Below are 17,894 nucleotides of genomic sequence, written 5' to 3' on the forward strand. Positions count from 1 at the left end.
TGTAGAAATGCTTTAAGGTGAACATCCTTCTCTGTGTTTGGTGGTCGGTGATCTCCTCTCTGGAAACTTAGGTTCTAGTGTTCATCTGTTCTGCAATTTATGTAGCCTGCCCACTTTAAATTCACAATTTGCAGAGATGTGTCAGTTTTTTTTATTCACTTTAATTTTTCTACTAATTTTCTCATACCTATACTGAATTATACTAAGTAATACCCAAGTCGCTAATAAGTAAATGTTTTATTTTCGTCTAAAACAGTTGTTGTACAAGTATCATTTGCGTATTTTAGCAAGACACTTGCTGGGATTGAAACTACACCAAGCCGGCCATATTGGTTGCACTTTGATGCCGAGTAAGATCATTCGCCATCTGAAAATAACGTTGTGTTATTAGTCTGCCACTGTTCCCTTTTTTACATCGCCACTCAGAGGTGATGTAAAAATTAAAAAGAGTAAGTTTGTGTTATAATCTCAAGGACATTCCAAATTGTATCCAGAAAAAATTGGCGAGAATAATATGGTTAAGACTGTATTATAAAACAATTTTTTTAGTTTCGCTAGAAAATCTGTATACGCACAAGTTTGTATACCCTTCGGGGAATACGTAGTAATAGTAATTTCCAGGGTTAAGTAGACTCTCCGACGGTATTCACCGGTTGGCTTTGAGAAGAAGATTGCAAATACATGCGACGAAAAGGTAGCATGGTATATATTATCGTCATCAAGCTCTTTTGTCTGCCTACTGAGCGGGCGTCCTACTCTGCAATTGCTGATCCGTGGTACGCAGTACGCAAAGGACGCTGCTGACCATCCTCCGGAAACTTGTTTGTGAGCAATGGCAATCCTATATAATTAACGCACAGACTATGAATTATTTAAGATTGTGTCCTGGTAATCTAACCCGCGACGAAGTCAAGTATAATTATAATTTAAAAAATAAATATAATAAATAAATTTATAAACTCCAAGCAATGTACATGTATGTGTATATAAATATATATATCAATCATCAGAAAACGCCTGTGAAAAATATGATTTTAATTTGCGTGTCTAATTCATTAAAATAAAAAACGTCATAGCTCGAGCCGAAGTTCCAGGGCCTCCACGCTTACAATAAAGAAGTAGGACTTTGTGTTTGGCACTAATCGGTGTAACATAACGCATAAAGAAACCCCGTGGAGGGGTGAAACACGTGTTGAGTGATTTGGCGGTGGCAGTTGTGTAATTCGCATTCTTTGCCGCATACGCATTCATCAGCGGGCTGGCAGGCGGTGCGCTTTGTTGCACGACTACCACTGCATGTACGGAAGTGGCTAAATATTGGTCCTTTTCTTAAGAAGTAAATGTTAACAAGCAAACACTAAAGAGTAGAGAATTTTAGTAGACGAGGGGGCTTGTTAAAGTATGTCGCCTGTCAAGATGTTTGTTCTTTGTTCGCTTAGTTCGTCTGTTGCTAGTTAGTTATTGGCTTAACGTATGTAGTCTTAGAGTCCCGGAAGTACTTGGCACGGAGGACTTACTGCATGCCTATGCAGAATAAACTCAAGGAGAACCCCTCGTGCATCTGTGACCCTGCGGTAAACCAGACCGTGGTGCATGCAGTAACTAACTATCCCGTATTTTCAAAAGAAAGGTAGAATTTCGAATTGAAGTTGGCGAAAAGGGTAGAAAGCGACAACATCGCCTTTATAGATTTTACTTTGAGGTTACAAATGAAACTTCACGTAAGGTCGGGTGAAGCAAAACGCAAAGAATGTAATAAAAATAGAAATGAGCTATTTCAAATATTGTGATGAAGGAAGAGTGTTACTAAAATATATGATGATAAAATTATTACGAAATAGAACTATTATTTTAGGACGTCCACCATTTGGCCATGATGGAAAAACGATTTCATAGTTTCTACTTAAATTACATCATCAAAATCATCATCATATCAGTCAACAGATGTTTACTGCAGGGATAGGTCTTCCTCAATGATCATGAAGATGACCAGGTTTCCTCTGCCAATCCATTGACTCCACTTGACCTTTACTATGTCGTTGGTCTACATAATTAGTGGCCTGACCATCCAGCTTCTACCGGTTTGTGGTCACCTGGAGAAACTTTGGCCTTCAAGAGCCTTTGTTTGCACGAGTGACGGGGTACCTTTGGCTCTTCTGGGATCTCCATATTTCTGATTCAGTTTCGCAGCGAATATCTCGACATAGTTTTCTTCACTACTCCTTACGTGAACTTAGGCATGGTGAGCCCATCGTAAACTGAAATTACTAAAGCTTAAAAATAATTTTATTAATTACCTTTGCATGTCCAAACGCAAGTAGACATACTTATTAGCGGTGGAATTGGCGATCGCATCGGACCAAAGCCTTTCGGCCACAGCGGCCGCACGTGGCCAAAGGACACTGTCGAGATTTCCTGAGAACGTGATATTTAAAAATGATAACCACCAATTGACATATGACATATATAACCTAACTCTATCGAGTGTCAATTGTCATTTAGAGTAACTTTGTTTGGGAGAAAATCAACATTATCTAAGTATAAATATTCAAAAATTGCAACTTCAAATTGTGACTGTCAGATTCTGAAAATCACCGTCTAGAAAAGCAATGCAATGTTTCTAATTGATAATGCGTGTAGTAAAAGTCGAAATAAGCGTTTAAAAATAAATATTTTACAATAAATTCATAATAAATAGAGAAAATGTTCACGAGCTGCTAGTCCAAAAGCCCCGACCGCTATGTTCTAGAAGCAATATGACGTCATCGTCAACGGCGCATTGAACAGGGGAATCCCATGTCAATATTTACGTCGAGAGAAAAAGCGCTTTCTATTATACTTCTCATCTTGTGATTAGCTAATTGTTTTTATTTTTAGAATATTGTATTTTTAGTTTAAAGAATCTGCATAAATAGGCTAAGCTTAATACACTTTTACTTTGGACTAGTAATGGACTTACCGACCTTAGTAATAATTCTACAATGTAATCATTTGTGTACCGATCCTTTTTTATATTATATTCGAGTTATGGAGATTCGAGGGTAAGTCCCCACGCGCAGCCTCTATCGGATCCGTTCAGAAGTTCACCACAAAGCCAAATATTGCGTGTGTAAAAAATGTTTATGTACTGCAAGCCATTACGCTGGTATGTATACAGAAATTAAGAATGATATATCTTTACCTGAATTAACTAAATCAGTCCAAAGCACCGCTTCTCCACCTTCTATTGTAAATACATCAATGTTGCGCCACGTTTTCCAGCTATACATCTCTTGCCACGTTCTGAAATGATTTAATTAAATTACTTTGAAAGTTCTTTACATTTCTATAAACATAAATAAATTGCCAAATGTGTTGCTAAGCTTAAAGCTTGAAAATGGATCTACTAATCCGGCCATTTTTTTACATATTCTTTAAGCGACAAGCGAGGTTGCTTTGGCGTGAAATAAGGAATAACTGCGACAAAAATTATTTAAAAAACATTTCCCTTTCTCCCCCATACGAAAAGAGTAAATTTAGAATCAGGCTCCAAGATTCAACATTAATTCTTAATTTAATCATTTTATTATTTATTTCGAATCACCTTTTTAATTACTCGTGCACGGCACAGGAAGACTGTCATGATAACTAAATCTGATAAGAATATTAAGTCATTAAATCAATAAATAAAGTGATCGCTCTGAAATGAACTAGAGATTAACTTTTTTATTGAAATCCAAGAGACCTGTAACTTTTGACGGTAAAAAGACAATCGGGGCACCTATATGACATTAGAATTTTAGAGTCTTGGTATACCAATGAATAAAGAAGTCATATTAACCTAAATTTAACACATCTCTGTTTCACCATCGCGCACGATAGATCCCATTTTGTTGAATGTATCACCCTGAATTTTCCCAGATACTGCTCGCCCGGATTCGGATCCCAGTCTGCCAGTTGCACGCCAAGCCTGTCCCAGATCTTTGCTTCCGAATCCTTCATCAGATGCGGCGAATACCAAATAATGGGCAACTTCGGTATGTACCCATCGTTAGCTAACTTTAGCCGCTCTAACGCGTTCTTTAGAAAACCATCTCTATCGCTTATTAGTTGGTAACAGTTCGTCATAGAAAACATACCGTCGCTTAAATGAAATACATCTGTAACTCCAGTCATCTCTATTATCTCTGAGTAAATAATTTGTAATGTATCAAAAACTGTTGTGTCCATCAAGAGTCTCATGCACAGGACATTCTCGCAACTGTAATTGTCTGACTTACGGGGACAGGTTGCCTGAGGGAACCAGGACCATGGTCTCCCTACTGGACCAGGTGCGGTTACTTCTATTAAAACTCTAATGCCACGAACTGCTGCCTTCTTCACCACATTGTGGACGTCGCTTTTTGTGTAAACCATAGACCTATCATAAGCACCGTATTCATATAAGAAAGGAAGTTTCGGTAAGTATAAAGGAAAGCTGGTGTCGCTGGAAATTCTCCAGTGAAATGTGTTCAATTTACAAGCGGCCATGGCGTCTATCGTTCTCATGATATCTGAAACTGGGATATAGTTTCTACCTGTGTCGATCATAAGACCTCTGTACTTGTAAGTCGGAGCATCTTTAATAGTTACTTCTGATAATGTAATCAGGTAACCTGTCTTTTGATCTAGAAGAATTAGCTGACTTGTTGTCTCTAAAGCGTGCCTTGCCCCACAGAAGGAAGCGCTTACTATTCTTATTTGAACGCGATGGGCCACCATGTTAATATTGATCATATAGGCTTCTTCAGTATTCAATCTTATTCTTGGATCAGCGTCAGTTTCTACTTCTATTTGTATACTAATTCTCTTAATAGGCAAGTCTATTGGTTCTGTTAAATTCTCCTGTTTATTCCGATCGATTTGTTCAAGTCTAAATATGCTTTTAAGGAATAACTTGAATGCACCCGCCAAATAGTTGTGGACAATTTCCGAGGGCACCGATTGGAATTTGTACTCTAAATTCGTAGTGCTAAGAGCTACAATAGTTTTGCTGTAATGTGTGTATCCTATGGGATGTGGCCATATTTGAGGACCCATGCATAGAAGCGTGCATCGACTTAGGGAGAGGTAAGTTGTTGCATTCTCCTCCGGTTGTGTTTTGACGCAGAAATGATTTTTGCATTGCCATTGCCCTTCTGTATCAACTATTCTGTAAATATTTAGTCATATATTAGTGATTTATTATAAAGATTTAAGTTATTTACTATTGATCGTAGATTTAAATTGAAGCATGCAAAAATTGCACAGGGGAGCACAACCTGACTCTTGTCTTGTCTCGTCTTGTCAAATTCAGCTTCTCTTTCTTCTGACATACAAAAGTCACTGTAAATGTTCCTATATAAATAATGTTCAATTATTATTGTACATGTAAACCTGATATTTTAAGTTTTGACATGGTAACATTATTTTTAATTGTTTTTAGGTTTATCAATCTGGCAACTTTCTTCTTCACCTGTCAATGTGCATACTTACATCAAGTGTGTGATTTTGTATAAATTTAAATAATTAACAGTATTTTGTTACGGTATATAGTAAAATTTTACGAGTACCTCCGGGATAAAATAAAGCAGTGATACTAACAATTTTGTGTTAAAATATGTTGATTGTAATTAATTTTATTATTTACAAAAATATATCCTAAAATGTAAAACCATTTCTTTATGTCAGAAAATGGCCTCTTTTGAGAGGGTACGGATTTGCAACACCTAAAAATTCATTTTAGGTTTATGGCGACGCAGCATCTCCTAGTTAGAGAGAGATAAATTTCTTCCTCGTCACTTAAATCAGTTTTTCATCTAACAGAGGGCTGAAAGAGCAAACACAAAGCAGCCGTTCCGGACCTTACGTCTCAAATCAGCCTTGTGGCTTCATTTTAGTTTCAACGTAAATCTACAAAGCGGAAATCAGTTGCGGGTACGAAAAAAAACTTGTAAACTAATGCAACATTTCTGAATGTTGCGTTACGTTTTGTTTTTCAATGTCAACACTAGTTACAACTAATTCAAAAAAACTATGCTTTCTCTTTCTCTCTATACGTTAATAATGAGATAGCGTAAACTCAAGGTCATATTGCGGTTACATGACTCGTTAATGTAAACGTAAAAATATTATAACATTCTGTCATAATTAAATGTTACGATATTATTTTTTATGGACCACCTTTTTGGGACCTCTTGTTCCTCCTTGCTATGTGTGGGGCAGGGACGTTACGACTCGTGTAAAGTATTTTTTTTTTGTTTTATCCTATTATTTCACTTTCTCCTTTCATCCTTCACAATGTCTTACATTATAATTATCTTCTGTCCTTCACAATCTCCATCTTTCTTCACATTCAAAACGTCTCCCGTACATCACCTTTCTTCCATCATCTTGGTTCCTAAATCACAGTTTATTTCTAGTTTTATTTTAATATAATTATAGCTATTTTACCATCGTTTCTTATTAAATAAACCTATGTTGCTTTATTCGTGTCTAGACTGGGATCTTCAACGACACTTTTTGACTTACTTTTGAGTCTTATCGATATTGTTACTATAGTCTTATTGAAAAGCTCAGTCTTTAAGTAGGTTAAGGTGATGGCTAACGGCATTTCTCTACGTGATAAAACCAGCAATGAGGAGTTCCGTAGACGAAAGAAAGTGACCATTATAGCCCGGCGGATTCGAAAGTTGAAGTGGCAGTGACCATGCCATAGCGAACTGAACGCGAACCGTAAACGCAGCCTAAGACGTCTGCCCACAAAGGGGACAGGCGACATAGTTTAGGTCAGAGTTCCCCAAACTTTTTTGTGTCGTAGTCCCCATACCATGTTTTTCCGTGTTGGGTAGACCCCCTACTTACCTGATATTGATTTCCTGTAAATTTATTTGTTTGTCCCACATTCGTATAGAGTGACGAATTGAACAAGTCAGTGCCAGGTAGCGAAGCTCTGAGACTGCGACTCTCAGGTTTATACAAGTTCAAAATGTATTGCGATCACAAAGCGAATACCAACATCCTACAACTTACACAATTTTACAAACATACTCGTATATAATATTCTTTTTACTTCATAGGTACTTTTATAAATAATGTAAATGTTTTAATATTATTCGATAGTATGATGTAAGTAAATAGGTACTATCAGTGCATGTGTTGAGATCCACTATCGTGGACCCCCATTTTCATTTCATGGACCCCCAAATTTTTTTCGCTGACATAGACCCCTTGCAGGTTGTCATAGACCCCTAGGGGTCGATATAGACCACTTTGGGAATCACTGGTTTAGGTCATCGGAAGATGCTGGATGCAGGTTACTCCTAACTGGTCCTATTGTAAATCTATAGGGAAGGCTTATGTCAAGCATAGGAGGTCCGTTGGTTGAAATAACGATGATGGTGATGTAGTATAAATAATTGCAAATGCTAAAACAATCACGGGGGGTGGGGGGTGAAGTATTCAAATTAATAATCAATTCCGACTAGGTGACAATTAGTTAATACAATACGTCAGGTGAAGAATCTGAAGTAGATTTTTTTTAAGTTTATTAGCTCGCGGATTTCGGATCCGATGAAGCTGTAAAAGCCAAAACGGCTAACAGCGCGCATCAACATTCGAATATAGCCATTCAATTCCGGCATTTATCAAATTTATGTATTGGATTAAGTATATAAAAATCTATCCAATATTTTATTATTCATGTCTATTTCATTATATGTTAATTCCGTGCGTGCAAATTAGCTTGGTACGTTTATGCGGGATTTCCAACCGGAAATGATTGAATGTAGTCCGCCATTTTGTTTCGGATTTTCTGTAACTTATATGTTAATTTCGTGAGTTTTTGCGACTTTAAATATTTTTAAACACTTGCAACTGGACAATGTACGCAAATTAATGTTGAAGGCATTTTGTACAAGTTAACTATTTGCGCGTTTCAGACAAAATTAAAAGGTAAGTACAATACGCAAAAGTAACCTGATACAAGTTATATATCCTCCGAATCACTCTTCAGTTAAAAGCACGGTTTTAAATTGCTACCATTAGATACTTTCAAGACAAATAGGTTTTTTTTAGACCTCCACTATTGGGACCTCTTCTTCCACCCCTATTTTGTTAGGAACAGGGTTTTTTATTTCTTAACATTTTTTTCACATGAATTTTTTATTTTCGTCCTCGTCTTCCATAGTTCACAATATCTTTTTTTCTTCCTTCTATCATTCAACAATTCCATCTTCCTTTCTCAATCATTCCATTAAAAAACAAATAGGTTAACTGTAAAAATCATCACCGTCATTTCAGCCGTAAGACGTCCAGAGCTGGACATAGGCTTCCCACATATATTTTCATAAGGTCTTTAAACGTTTGGTTTGAGATTAGCAGGTAATTCCACTACACCACATTTCGACGGCATGGCTACCGGCACAGAGTACATGGACCCAATTATTAAAGCTTTCCTATGATCAACTGTTTTCGGTATCACAATACGAAATGTATAATCACCATCAATTCAACCATAGGACGCTAACAGATGGTGATGGCGCCCTTCCATAGATTTCCAATATAACCAACTGTCTACCTCGTGGTACGCTCTTTGTAAATTTCATATGAAGTTTCTTACCCTTCTCGGGCGATTCTCTTCAATTTAACAGAAGTTGGTTTTTCATCTTCTACCAGTTCAACAGTTGTCTGATCATCAGTGTCCCTGAGTGTCATGCTGCATAGTATCACGATGATGACAGCCAAGAGCACCATGCTGGCAAGAGCACAGTACAGGTTCCACTTTGGATCGCCAGGACTTGATATGGAGTAGACACTGGCTCTAGAAGAATGTTTACCAGCTTCTTTAACATAAGAAGATTTGTTCGATAAGGTCCGAAACACGCTCTGTACCTTAGTAGCGAAAGCAATACACACCGCCGAAGACCGGCCGCAAATGGTGTTCCTATGCCCACGAAAATCTTTACTAATAAGGGGCAGTGACATCACCTCTAGAAAATTCTTTGATCCAGATAATAAAAATCAAAATTCAAAATTCATAATTCAAAATTTTCAATAATCAATTCATAATTCATAATTCAAAATTCTAATTCAAATGCTTATTCAAATTCAAATTCAAATTTCATAAGAGGATTACGTCTCTTATTAACATTGTGTTGATACCACCCATTCCTATAGCAAATGCCATAGAGCAAGGAAGAGTAGGCGAAAGAAACACAGACAATATGTTTTTAAAAGAACTTAAAATTACTTATTTGATTAATATTAAAATATGCTTAAAGCAAACAGATTATCCCAAGCAGTGCTATCTTTTCTTTTCATTTGGCCCTCGGTTGACGTCAGACAGCGTTCCGTTAGCAGTCAAACGACAGTTCGATGGAACGCTTCTCAGTCTAACCTATAGGTAGCGTATTTCCATGTGATAACACAAACTCAAAATTCAAAATTCACAACTCAAAATTCAAAATTCACAATTCAAAATTCAATGTTCAAAATTCATAATTCACAGTTCAAAATTAATAATTCAAAATTCATAAGAGGCGGATACGCCTGACGTGTTTTGGGATCTCGCAAGGTTCAGATTTATTTTCGTGTTAGTTCCCCTCAAAATTTGTCGCCGCAAGCAGTCTTGCATGTAATTGATGTGGATTGATCATACTAGAGTTATATTTAACCACAAGAAAACATTGGCAACTATTAGTTTGTTTATTGAAATTACTATATCTATATCACTATATCGATAAGGTAGGTTATGTTAAAGGAAGGTATTTACTTTGCTATGTTAGGACGCGGCGGCGGCAAAGGAGGGTATCGCTTCTCTTTGGTCTCTTCTGGTTCGCTACTTGTTGGTCTATTCTTCGCACATTTAGTGCAATTGCAGTTCGCTTTGCACGGCTGTGCTGGAATCGGAATATTGTAAAATCTTATAATTCAAATTCAAAATATCTTTATTCAATTAGGCATTCAAATGTACTTATGAATTTTCGATTATTTTAACATCGTAATGTTAGAAACTAAACAGATGCTCTTTTTAATTGTAATGCAATAATGTTTATGTGTACATTATAATATCAACTATGTAAATGTGTCAATAAACCAAGTTTCAAACAATTAAGACTCCTTTAATCGTATATATCAATTTTAAATTTAAAACCACGAAAAGGAAGATTTAATAAAAGTACAGAACTTTGTTATACACCTATCCCCCGATTTACACGGTAGATACTTTCCTGAGAAAAACGTGTAAATCGAAAATTAAAAATTTTCCAGTCAAAACCGTGTAAATCGAAAAGCTTGCAGAAAATGAATAATTTTGCTATTTAACAGTTGTGATTTTTTTCAATATTTTTAATTAATTACACTGTTATTTTTTTATTTAATTACAATACATTAAACAAAAGAACAAAAACCAAAACCAAAGGTGTTTTATTATCCTTTATCACTGTCAGAAATTACTCTCATTCTTTTTTTCGGAATCGAAGGTTTGAATTCACTTTCATCACTCGAAGTTATTTGTGCCGATTCGATGTTTGAAGCAAAAATATTTACATTATGAGAGATGGTAATAAAATCGCTTATTAATAATTGCTTCAAATTTTTTGTGAAAAACGTGTAAAACAAGTACCCTGTAAATCGGGGGATAGGTGTACTAAGTCTTGTCATAAATATTGTTACAAAAAAAATATTTTTTTATTACACGTAAAATTTATTATTATTACAGTGTTTAGTTTAATAATTTAATATAAAACAATTAAAAATATATAAACCTTATTTAAAGCGGTCTCCATTAAATGCAATACAGTCCTTTAAGCGATTAGGCCTGTTATCATTAGCAGCACGCACTCTATGCTTTAAACTTTTACAAATCAAATTTACCACGGTATAATACTTAGAAAAATTTAGCAATACAATTATATCAGAATTTCCCAACGCTGAGCTCACGTCCCACATGGGGGTAATTTGATTGTAAAGGGGGAAATTGAAAATGGACTCCACACGAGTTCATTACATTTTAATATGAAAATTATTGGCATGGCATTTATACAAAAATAATAGTTCTATAGTTGCAATAGATAAAATGCTTCATCTTCAAATAGCACATATCATTTTGACAACGACGATGTCCTATCAGAGTAAAAGAAATAAATATTGTGGTTTGGAAAAACGTCGATTTAATACAATTTAACAATTACAATAATTTGTGCGCGGAAAATGAATAATTCGCCTACGAGCGGTTACGCATCGAACCCTAGTTCAAAACAGACTCTCAGAGAACTATAAACATCGGCGCGCGTGCGCTATGCGTTGGCTGCGTGCCAAGGGTGCAAGCGAGAGCGCGTATAGTGCACGCCGTGCGAGTGAGCGAGACGAGTGAACGGTTATGAGCGTTGTGACGACGTCCGCGGGAGTTTTTAAATATGGCGGTTTTTTGGAAGCAATATTACTACAATATCAAATTATCCGAATGTTTTTAAAACGGATTTTATTCCAAGATTTTTATGTTTACATATTATATCGCATTTTTTACGTTTGTTTTCAAGCTATCAAGTATAATATATTCTTTACCATTGTCTTCAATGACATCCAGTTCTAAGATATCAAGCGAAGACATTTCCTGATCAGGTTTCGTAGTTTTTATTACGATTTCCTCATTATCGTTCTTCGGTTTCACCTCATCTTCTTTGTGAAGAGACAGTTCGTCTTTTTGGGAGAATTCCGATTGTTCTGTAAATATAAAACTTTAAATGTGTCGTCGAGTGTATTTTGCCTTTCTTTGTATCACACATCTTCCGTCACTGTCACACAAAAGAGGCGCGTGATTGGTTCAAAAGTAGAGAAAGTGATTGGTTATATAAATAAAGTTAGTTCTAGGTTTAAGTACATATAGGGTTTCGGCAAATAAAATTCCGTCCGTGCACTAGAGTTTTACTTTTAACTCCAAAAAAATGTTATTTGCGCATTGTAAATAATTCACAGTTTACACAAGGCGCCGCAGTATTAGTTGTTGTTTATTTTATTTATTTATTTAATATTCATTTTAATCTTATAAACGCGTGAAAAGATTAGTTATATCTCAAGGCATTTTCTATGAGTTATCTTGTTTTGGTTTGAAATATTGTAGTTTATGTTTTTACACTTTTAAAAGAAATAAAATACTCTATAACAACAATTCTTTTCATTTCATACGTGTCATAGAATGTGTTTATGTATTTTTATCTGTAGTTCCCACGTTTGAAGCTACTTATGTTATCGCCCAGTTGTTAAAACGCGAATGCCGTCAGAGGACAGGTTTTAAGCGAAGAGAGAGATATCGTCTTATTAACTTATGATATACTTTGAGTAAGGTATAAAAAACATCGCCACAATGAGTCACCCATTTGGGAACCCTCTGTAATATTTTTACCCGCAGGTGTCCCACATACTTAGCCATCTAATTCTGACAATACAAGCATTCCGTATGAAACAGCTATGCGGTTTACTTCACACAACAGCCTTTTATTTTGTTTAGGAAAGAGAACTGCTATCAGTATTATTTCACTTTTTTTTATTTTACCAACAAATTGCTGCAAGTGTATTAGTTTTTTTTGTTAAAAATAGGCGACTTACGATCATCTGGCGACAGCAATGTCCTTAGTTCAGATTCAGATGCATCCACTTCACTCTTAGCCTCATCTCCGCATTCGACCGGTGGATTGATTCCTGCAATTTCATCATCCGGCACTTCCTTCGCCTCCTTTTTCTTTTTCCTAAATGTCCAGTTTACAGGCACCAAACCGTAAGTAGCTTCATATGCAGCTAAAATCAAATACCTGTTACATATTCCATACTTCAGAAATAACAGTCGTAGCTTAGACAATGGGAATTATAAGAATATACATAAGAATGACTAAGATCCAACTTTAAATCAATGCCTATTGAATTTCATAATTCGATGTGTTTAAAAGAGAAACGATGATAAGCTTGAAAATGATGACCGACATATTAGCGACATTAGGAGAGCTTTTATATAAACTTACAGTATACAGTGTGATTGATACCCTTTTAAAGCTATTACTACCAATTTCAAAGCACCCTGTATGCAAAAACGTAAGAATAGAATGTAACAATATATACAAAGTAACTGGATTTAGATGTAAAGGCTTTAAAGGAGTCAATAAAACAGCAAAAAGCTTTAATGATAATACAATAACAGAAGATACAAAGTAAAAATAAGATAAAGATACATTACAAATAGAACAAGGAACAAATGTCTAGATGAACACAACATCCAAAGTTTAATAAGAAAGTTATGTCACGGAAAATTTCGCTCTATGAACTCTTGTCAGATATAGCTCTAATAGCGCTAGTAGTATTAACTTCTTTGAAACAACACAGAACAGTACGTTTGAGGAATGAATTGCACTCGAGATAGGTTGCTTACAACATAAACATCCTACGGGGAAAGATTTACCTTTAATTGAAGCTTCAATGTTCACCACTGTGATCTCAAATGACTTCAACCGCTGGCACAGTTTCAGTATCATCTCCATCTCCGTCTTCTCCAACTTCTTGCAGATGTCTGCTGCCGCTGAGTTTCCTTTCTGGTTCGTGCAGGAATGGTACAGGAGAAGAGTAATTGCGATGTAGAGTTTCTTGAATTGATAATTCGCATCGTACACTTGCGTCAAATTTCTACGTAAGAGAGGAATACAGAGAAGAATAGATGTAAAGAACTAGAAGTAACATTAATATTAAATAAGTTTTTGTTAATTAAATAAATAGATGCAAATATTTTTTTTTCTCTTCGACTACTGCTGCATAGCGGAAGTAGCTATATATTAGTTCCTTTCTTGTTTATATTTCATTTCATATGACTAGATGCAAATACTTGAGATATAGGGCTTACAGTACCGGAATCACGCACGATTTTTGTCCGGTATTAGAAACCAATTTTTATGTAAAAATACTGGTATTTTGGTATTACATTATAAAAAACGCAAATTATTAATATTATTTCATAAATACTTTCTAATAACATTTTTTTAATTATATAATGCCATACGAGCCTATTATATGTTAAATGTAACACAGAATTTATTATGTACTTTTTTTACTTGCACGTTTTTTGTATCTATCTACTCCTACTCTCTATGTAATAAAAAAAATAATATTTACTCATTTCAGAACATTATTTATTGGATTTCATATATTATTTGTTAACAAGTCAATATATCAACTGAGGTAAGTAAAAATGTAACTAGTAAATGTTTTTTTTTTATTAATAATACCGGTTTTTATACCGGTTTCCCGATATTTCAAATAAATAATACCGGTATTCAGATTTTAGTTCGGTATTGTAAGCTCTATTGAGACTGTGTGACTTTGGTTTTAGCTGAAATTGAAAACGCGTTTGTCATCAAATTCCAGAGTGCGGGGCGATTTTTAACGATCTCATTGGAAATTTTTGCGCAAAGTCTGTCTTTGTGTGTACCTCATGCTAAAATATATATAAATCATAATTGAAAATCCTTCAAAGTTTGCTTTCGTTCTCACTTCGTGTTAATTACGTTACTGCAAGGGAATAGAAGAAAGTGGAGCTAGGCAGGTCACGTGTCGAGGTTCTCTGATAAGAGGTTGACACAATGAGTTATAAAATGGAAGGGGCCAGGTACCAGAGCGAGAGGCAGACCTAATGCCAGATGGGCTGACGAGATCGTGGCTACGGCAGGTCACTGGTGGCTGCAAGTTGCCAAAGATAGAGAAAAATGGAAAGCTTTGGAGAAGGCTTTTACCTTGAAGTGGTCCATACAAACAGTATAAAATTATAATTATTATTATTTGTATGGAACTAAATAAAGCTCAAAAAATTATTATTAAAGGAATAATTGGTACAACTTGTACATATTATATATTATCATTTGTTTTTATCTATTACATACAGTAGAAAACATTATCGTCAGTAATTGCTGATTCATACGGGATTTAGTCTCTTTAATGACACTAGATTAATTAATGAACAATTAAAGCTTTGATGAAAGCTGTGATAATCAAAGCTAGATATTGTATGGTATTTATGATATCTGCCGATTGGACACATATTTCAAGTCATTGGCCTCTCTGAAAGGAAGCTACGATTACCTGTCTTGCCTTTGCTATATAAGTCCTGATTTTTTTTCCTTTATAAGAGCAACATTTGACCTCTGTGTCGCCTGATCTTAAGCGACGACGAAACCTTCGATGACTAAACTGCTTGCTTAGAAGAAACTTATTCACTCCCGTCTTGAAGACTCCTAAGTTATTACTGTCTGGAAACAATGACATGACGCCGGTACGTTGTTCCACTTGGCTGTTCGTACTATGAAAGTATTTGCAATTTTTAGAGCGGGTAGAAGGGTAGAAGATGAAAGATGACAGTATATCTAACTCTATCTAATTTTGTTTCTGTCCAACTAGGCTCTTCTAGTATTGAAGACGCACACAAGAGAGAATTGTGAAAATTATTTCAAGCAGATCATAGGGATTACATATTTAATATTAAAATTAATTAATGAATATAAGTAGTATTATTAGCAAAACGCTTAGTGCGGGTGGAAAGGCAGAAGTGTAGAAGATGAAAGATGACAATATATATAGCTCTATCTAATTTTGTTTCTGTCCAATTAGGCTCTTCCAGTATTCAAGACTTACACAAGAGAGATCTGTGAAAATATTTCTAGTAGATCATAGGATTAAATATATTAAAAATTGATTGATGAATATAAGTAGTATTTGATGGAATCAGGCGTTACTTCGCGGAAGTCCATCCTAAGTAAGAAAAGGACCAATATTTAGACACTTCCGCACATGCAGTGGTAGTCGTGTAAGAAAGTGCACCGCCCGCCAGCCCGCTGATAAATGCGCATGCGGCAAACAATGCGAATCACACAACCGCCACCACCAAATCACTCAACACGTGTTTCACCCCTCCACGAGGCATCCTCAGGAGCTATGTCACACCGATTAGTGCCAAACACAGAGACTAGACTCTGTGTTTATATTTTATTGAATATAAGTAGTATTATTAGCAATACGCTTACTGAGGGTGGAAGGAATTTCAACCGTGTACGGATTTCGCGAATCTATACATCTTCCGCATTACCTCTAGATGCTGTGAAAACTACCTTAATATCAAAGACGGGTATTGCTTTTTCAGTAAGGTCTCCACGTCGTCTACGCTCAACGCGGTGATATTCGCCTTGGAGCACAGTTTCTTGTCGTACTTCTTCAAGATGTCCAACAGGCAGCTGGCACTGAGTGATCTGATTTCTGTCGTTGGCTTCACGCATCTGTTGATCTAAGTGAAACTTGTTAGTTACATTCTTTTATTGTTGTTTTATTTTATATCATCTGTGTCTGCGATCTCGTCCGCGAGATATTTAACTAAAGAATTTTGTCTAAAATTAAAGTATCCCAAGTTATTCCTTTTTTTAGTGGCCCCCACTATTGGGGCCACTCGTTCTCCTATCTTTGGGAAGGACAGGGTTGTTTTTTGTTTTATTAATTTTTTTTCTGTCCTTTTCATTTTCATTCTCTACTATCGTTCTTCACATAATCTATCGTTCCATTCTTTCTTTCCACAATTCATTATACCTTTCTCTTTCGTTCTAATTCTCATTAATACATCGCCTTCTTATTTCTCCATTTCACATTTTCATTAACAGTTTCATGTTTACTCTATTACACTGTTTTACTTGTTTATTTTTGTAACATGTTTAACTATTGCTTTATAAAAGCTGAGAAACGATTCTCTACTTTTGGCATTTTCTAACATAGAGGCGATGTTTCCCTCGTTTATTTTTACACCCAATCGGCATTCGGAGTCGACTCGGAGTCCTCCGAACGTGGGACAGTGGGCTAGAAAGGACCACGGTCTAGTCCACGCCCGGTTCATAGAATCATGATCACCACATTGAGCTTGAACCTGTGAAGGTACTCGGAGAACCCTCCTTATTACATCGGTTACCTGCCAGTATTAATCCCGCTAAAATCGGTTCAGCCATTTCACTGATTAGCCGGAACAAACGCGAAAGACAGGCAAAAATTTTTTCGTATATATATTCATATGCATGTATTTAACAGCGGTTATTTTAATATTACAAACACACATTTCAATTTTATTTATTTGTATAGATATGTATAAATAAGATAATAAGTATATTATTTATCATGTATATATAGCATATATCTCAATGTAGGCTCTCTCAATATTGCCAGTTGCGTTACTTCCGATGATATAGTCAAAGTCATGACAATTTTGCCACACTTGGCAGGCGATTTGACAATCTCAGAGTAGTATTGATGTACGCAGAAAACACTGCTGCCCATCCTCTGTAAGCTTGTTTTTTAGCAGACAAACTTATGTAATTAAGGCACAAAGTGTGAGGTATATAAGATTGCAGTGTGGTATGTATATGCAGGCCGCTGATTTTGGAAACTTATTTGTAAGCATTGGTTATCCTATATAATTAATACGCAAAACGTGAATTATATATTTGACTATCTTGGAAATGGTAGCCGTGATTACAATCGCATGTCTGAGAACTAACGTTGAACTACCTTTGTATGATCAAAGAGCCACAAAAGAACCAAGATCAGCTAGAAGAACTGCTCGTGAAACAGATGACCGTTGGAGCCGAAAGGTTCCGTAGTAATCATGAGCTGGTAGACGCAGTGTGGGAAGCCCTTCCCACAAGTGGGACAGACAATAAATTTAAGGTCGCAGGAAGTCGCTTGATGCGTGCAATGCAGGGCTGATGATCTTGGCGATCTTTAAGAAGCATACGCCTTACTGTGAGCGCCCAAAAAGAAGTACCATATACTGTTATATAATTATATGTTATCTCTGCAATACCTTGAGTTGATTGATAGAGAATGTCTAT

The 17,894-nt window shown here is 35.8% G+C and overlaps 1 protein-coding gene across 1 annotated transcript; it reads right to left on the bottom strand.

Moving 5' to 3' along the window:
- Nucleotides 1-270: 270 nt before the first annotated feature.
- On the bottom strand, nt 271-17,015 carry LOC137924848 (probable beta-hexosaminidase fdl). The gene is made up of 11 exons (XM_068768226.1): nt 16,979-17,015; nt 16,137-16,309; nt 13,448-13,628; nt 12,604-12,792; nt 11,563-11,721; nt 9,770-9,896; nt 8,618-8,818; nt 3,821-5,170; nt 3,182-3,282; nt 2,298-2,415; nt 271-367 (listed from the first exon to the last, which is right to left on the bottom strand). Exons 1-11 carry the CDS (start codon nt 17,013-17,015, stop codon nt 271-273), a joined length of 2,733 nt encoding a protein of 910 aa, XP_068624327.1.
- Nucleotides 17,016-17,894: the final 879 nt, after the last annotated feature.

The sequence above is a fragment of the Battus philenor genome, unplaced genomic scaffold (assembly GCF_028537555.1).
Source record: "Battus philenor isolate CCGP_79_NKW_IND1 unplaced genomic scaffold, ilBatPhil1.0.hap1 SCAF_25, whole genome shotgun sequence".
NCBI lineage: Eukaryota > Metazoa > Arthropoda > Insecta > Lepidoptera > Papilionidae > Battus > Battus philenor.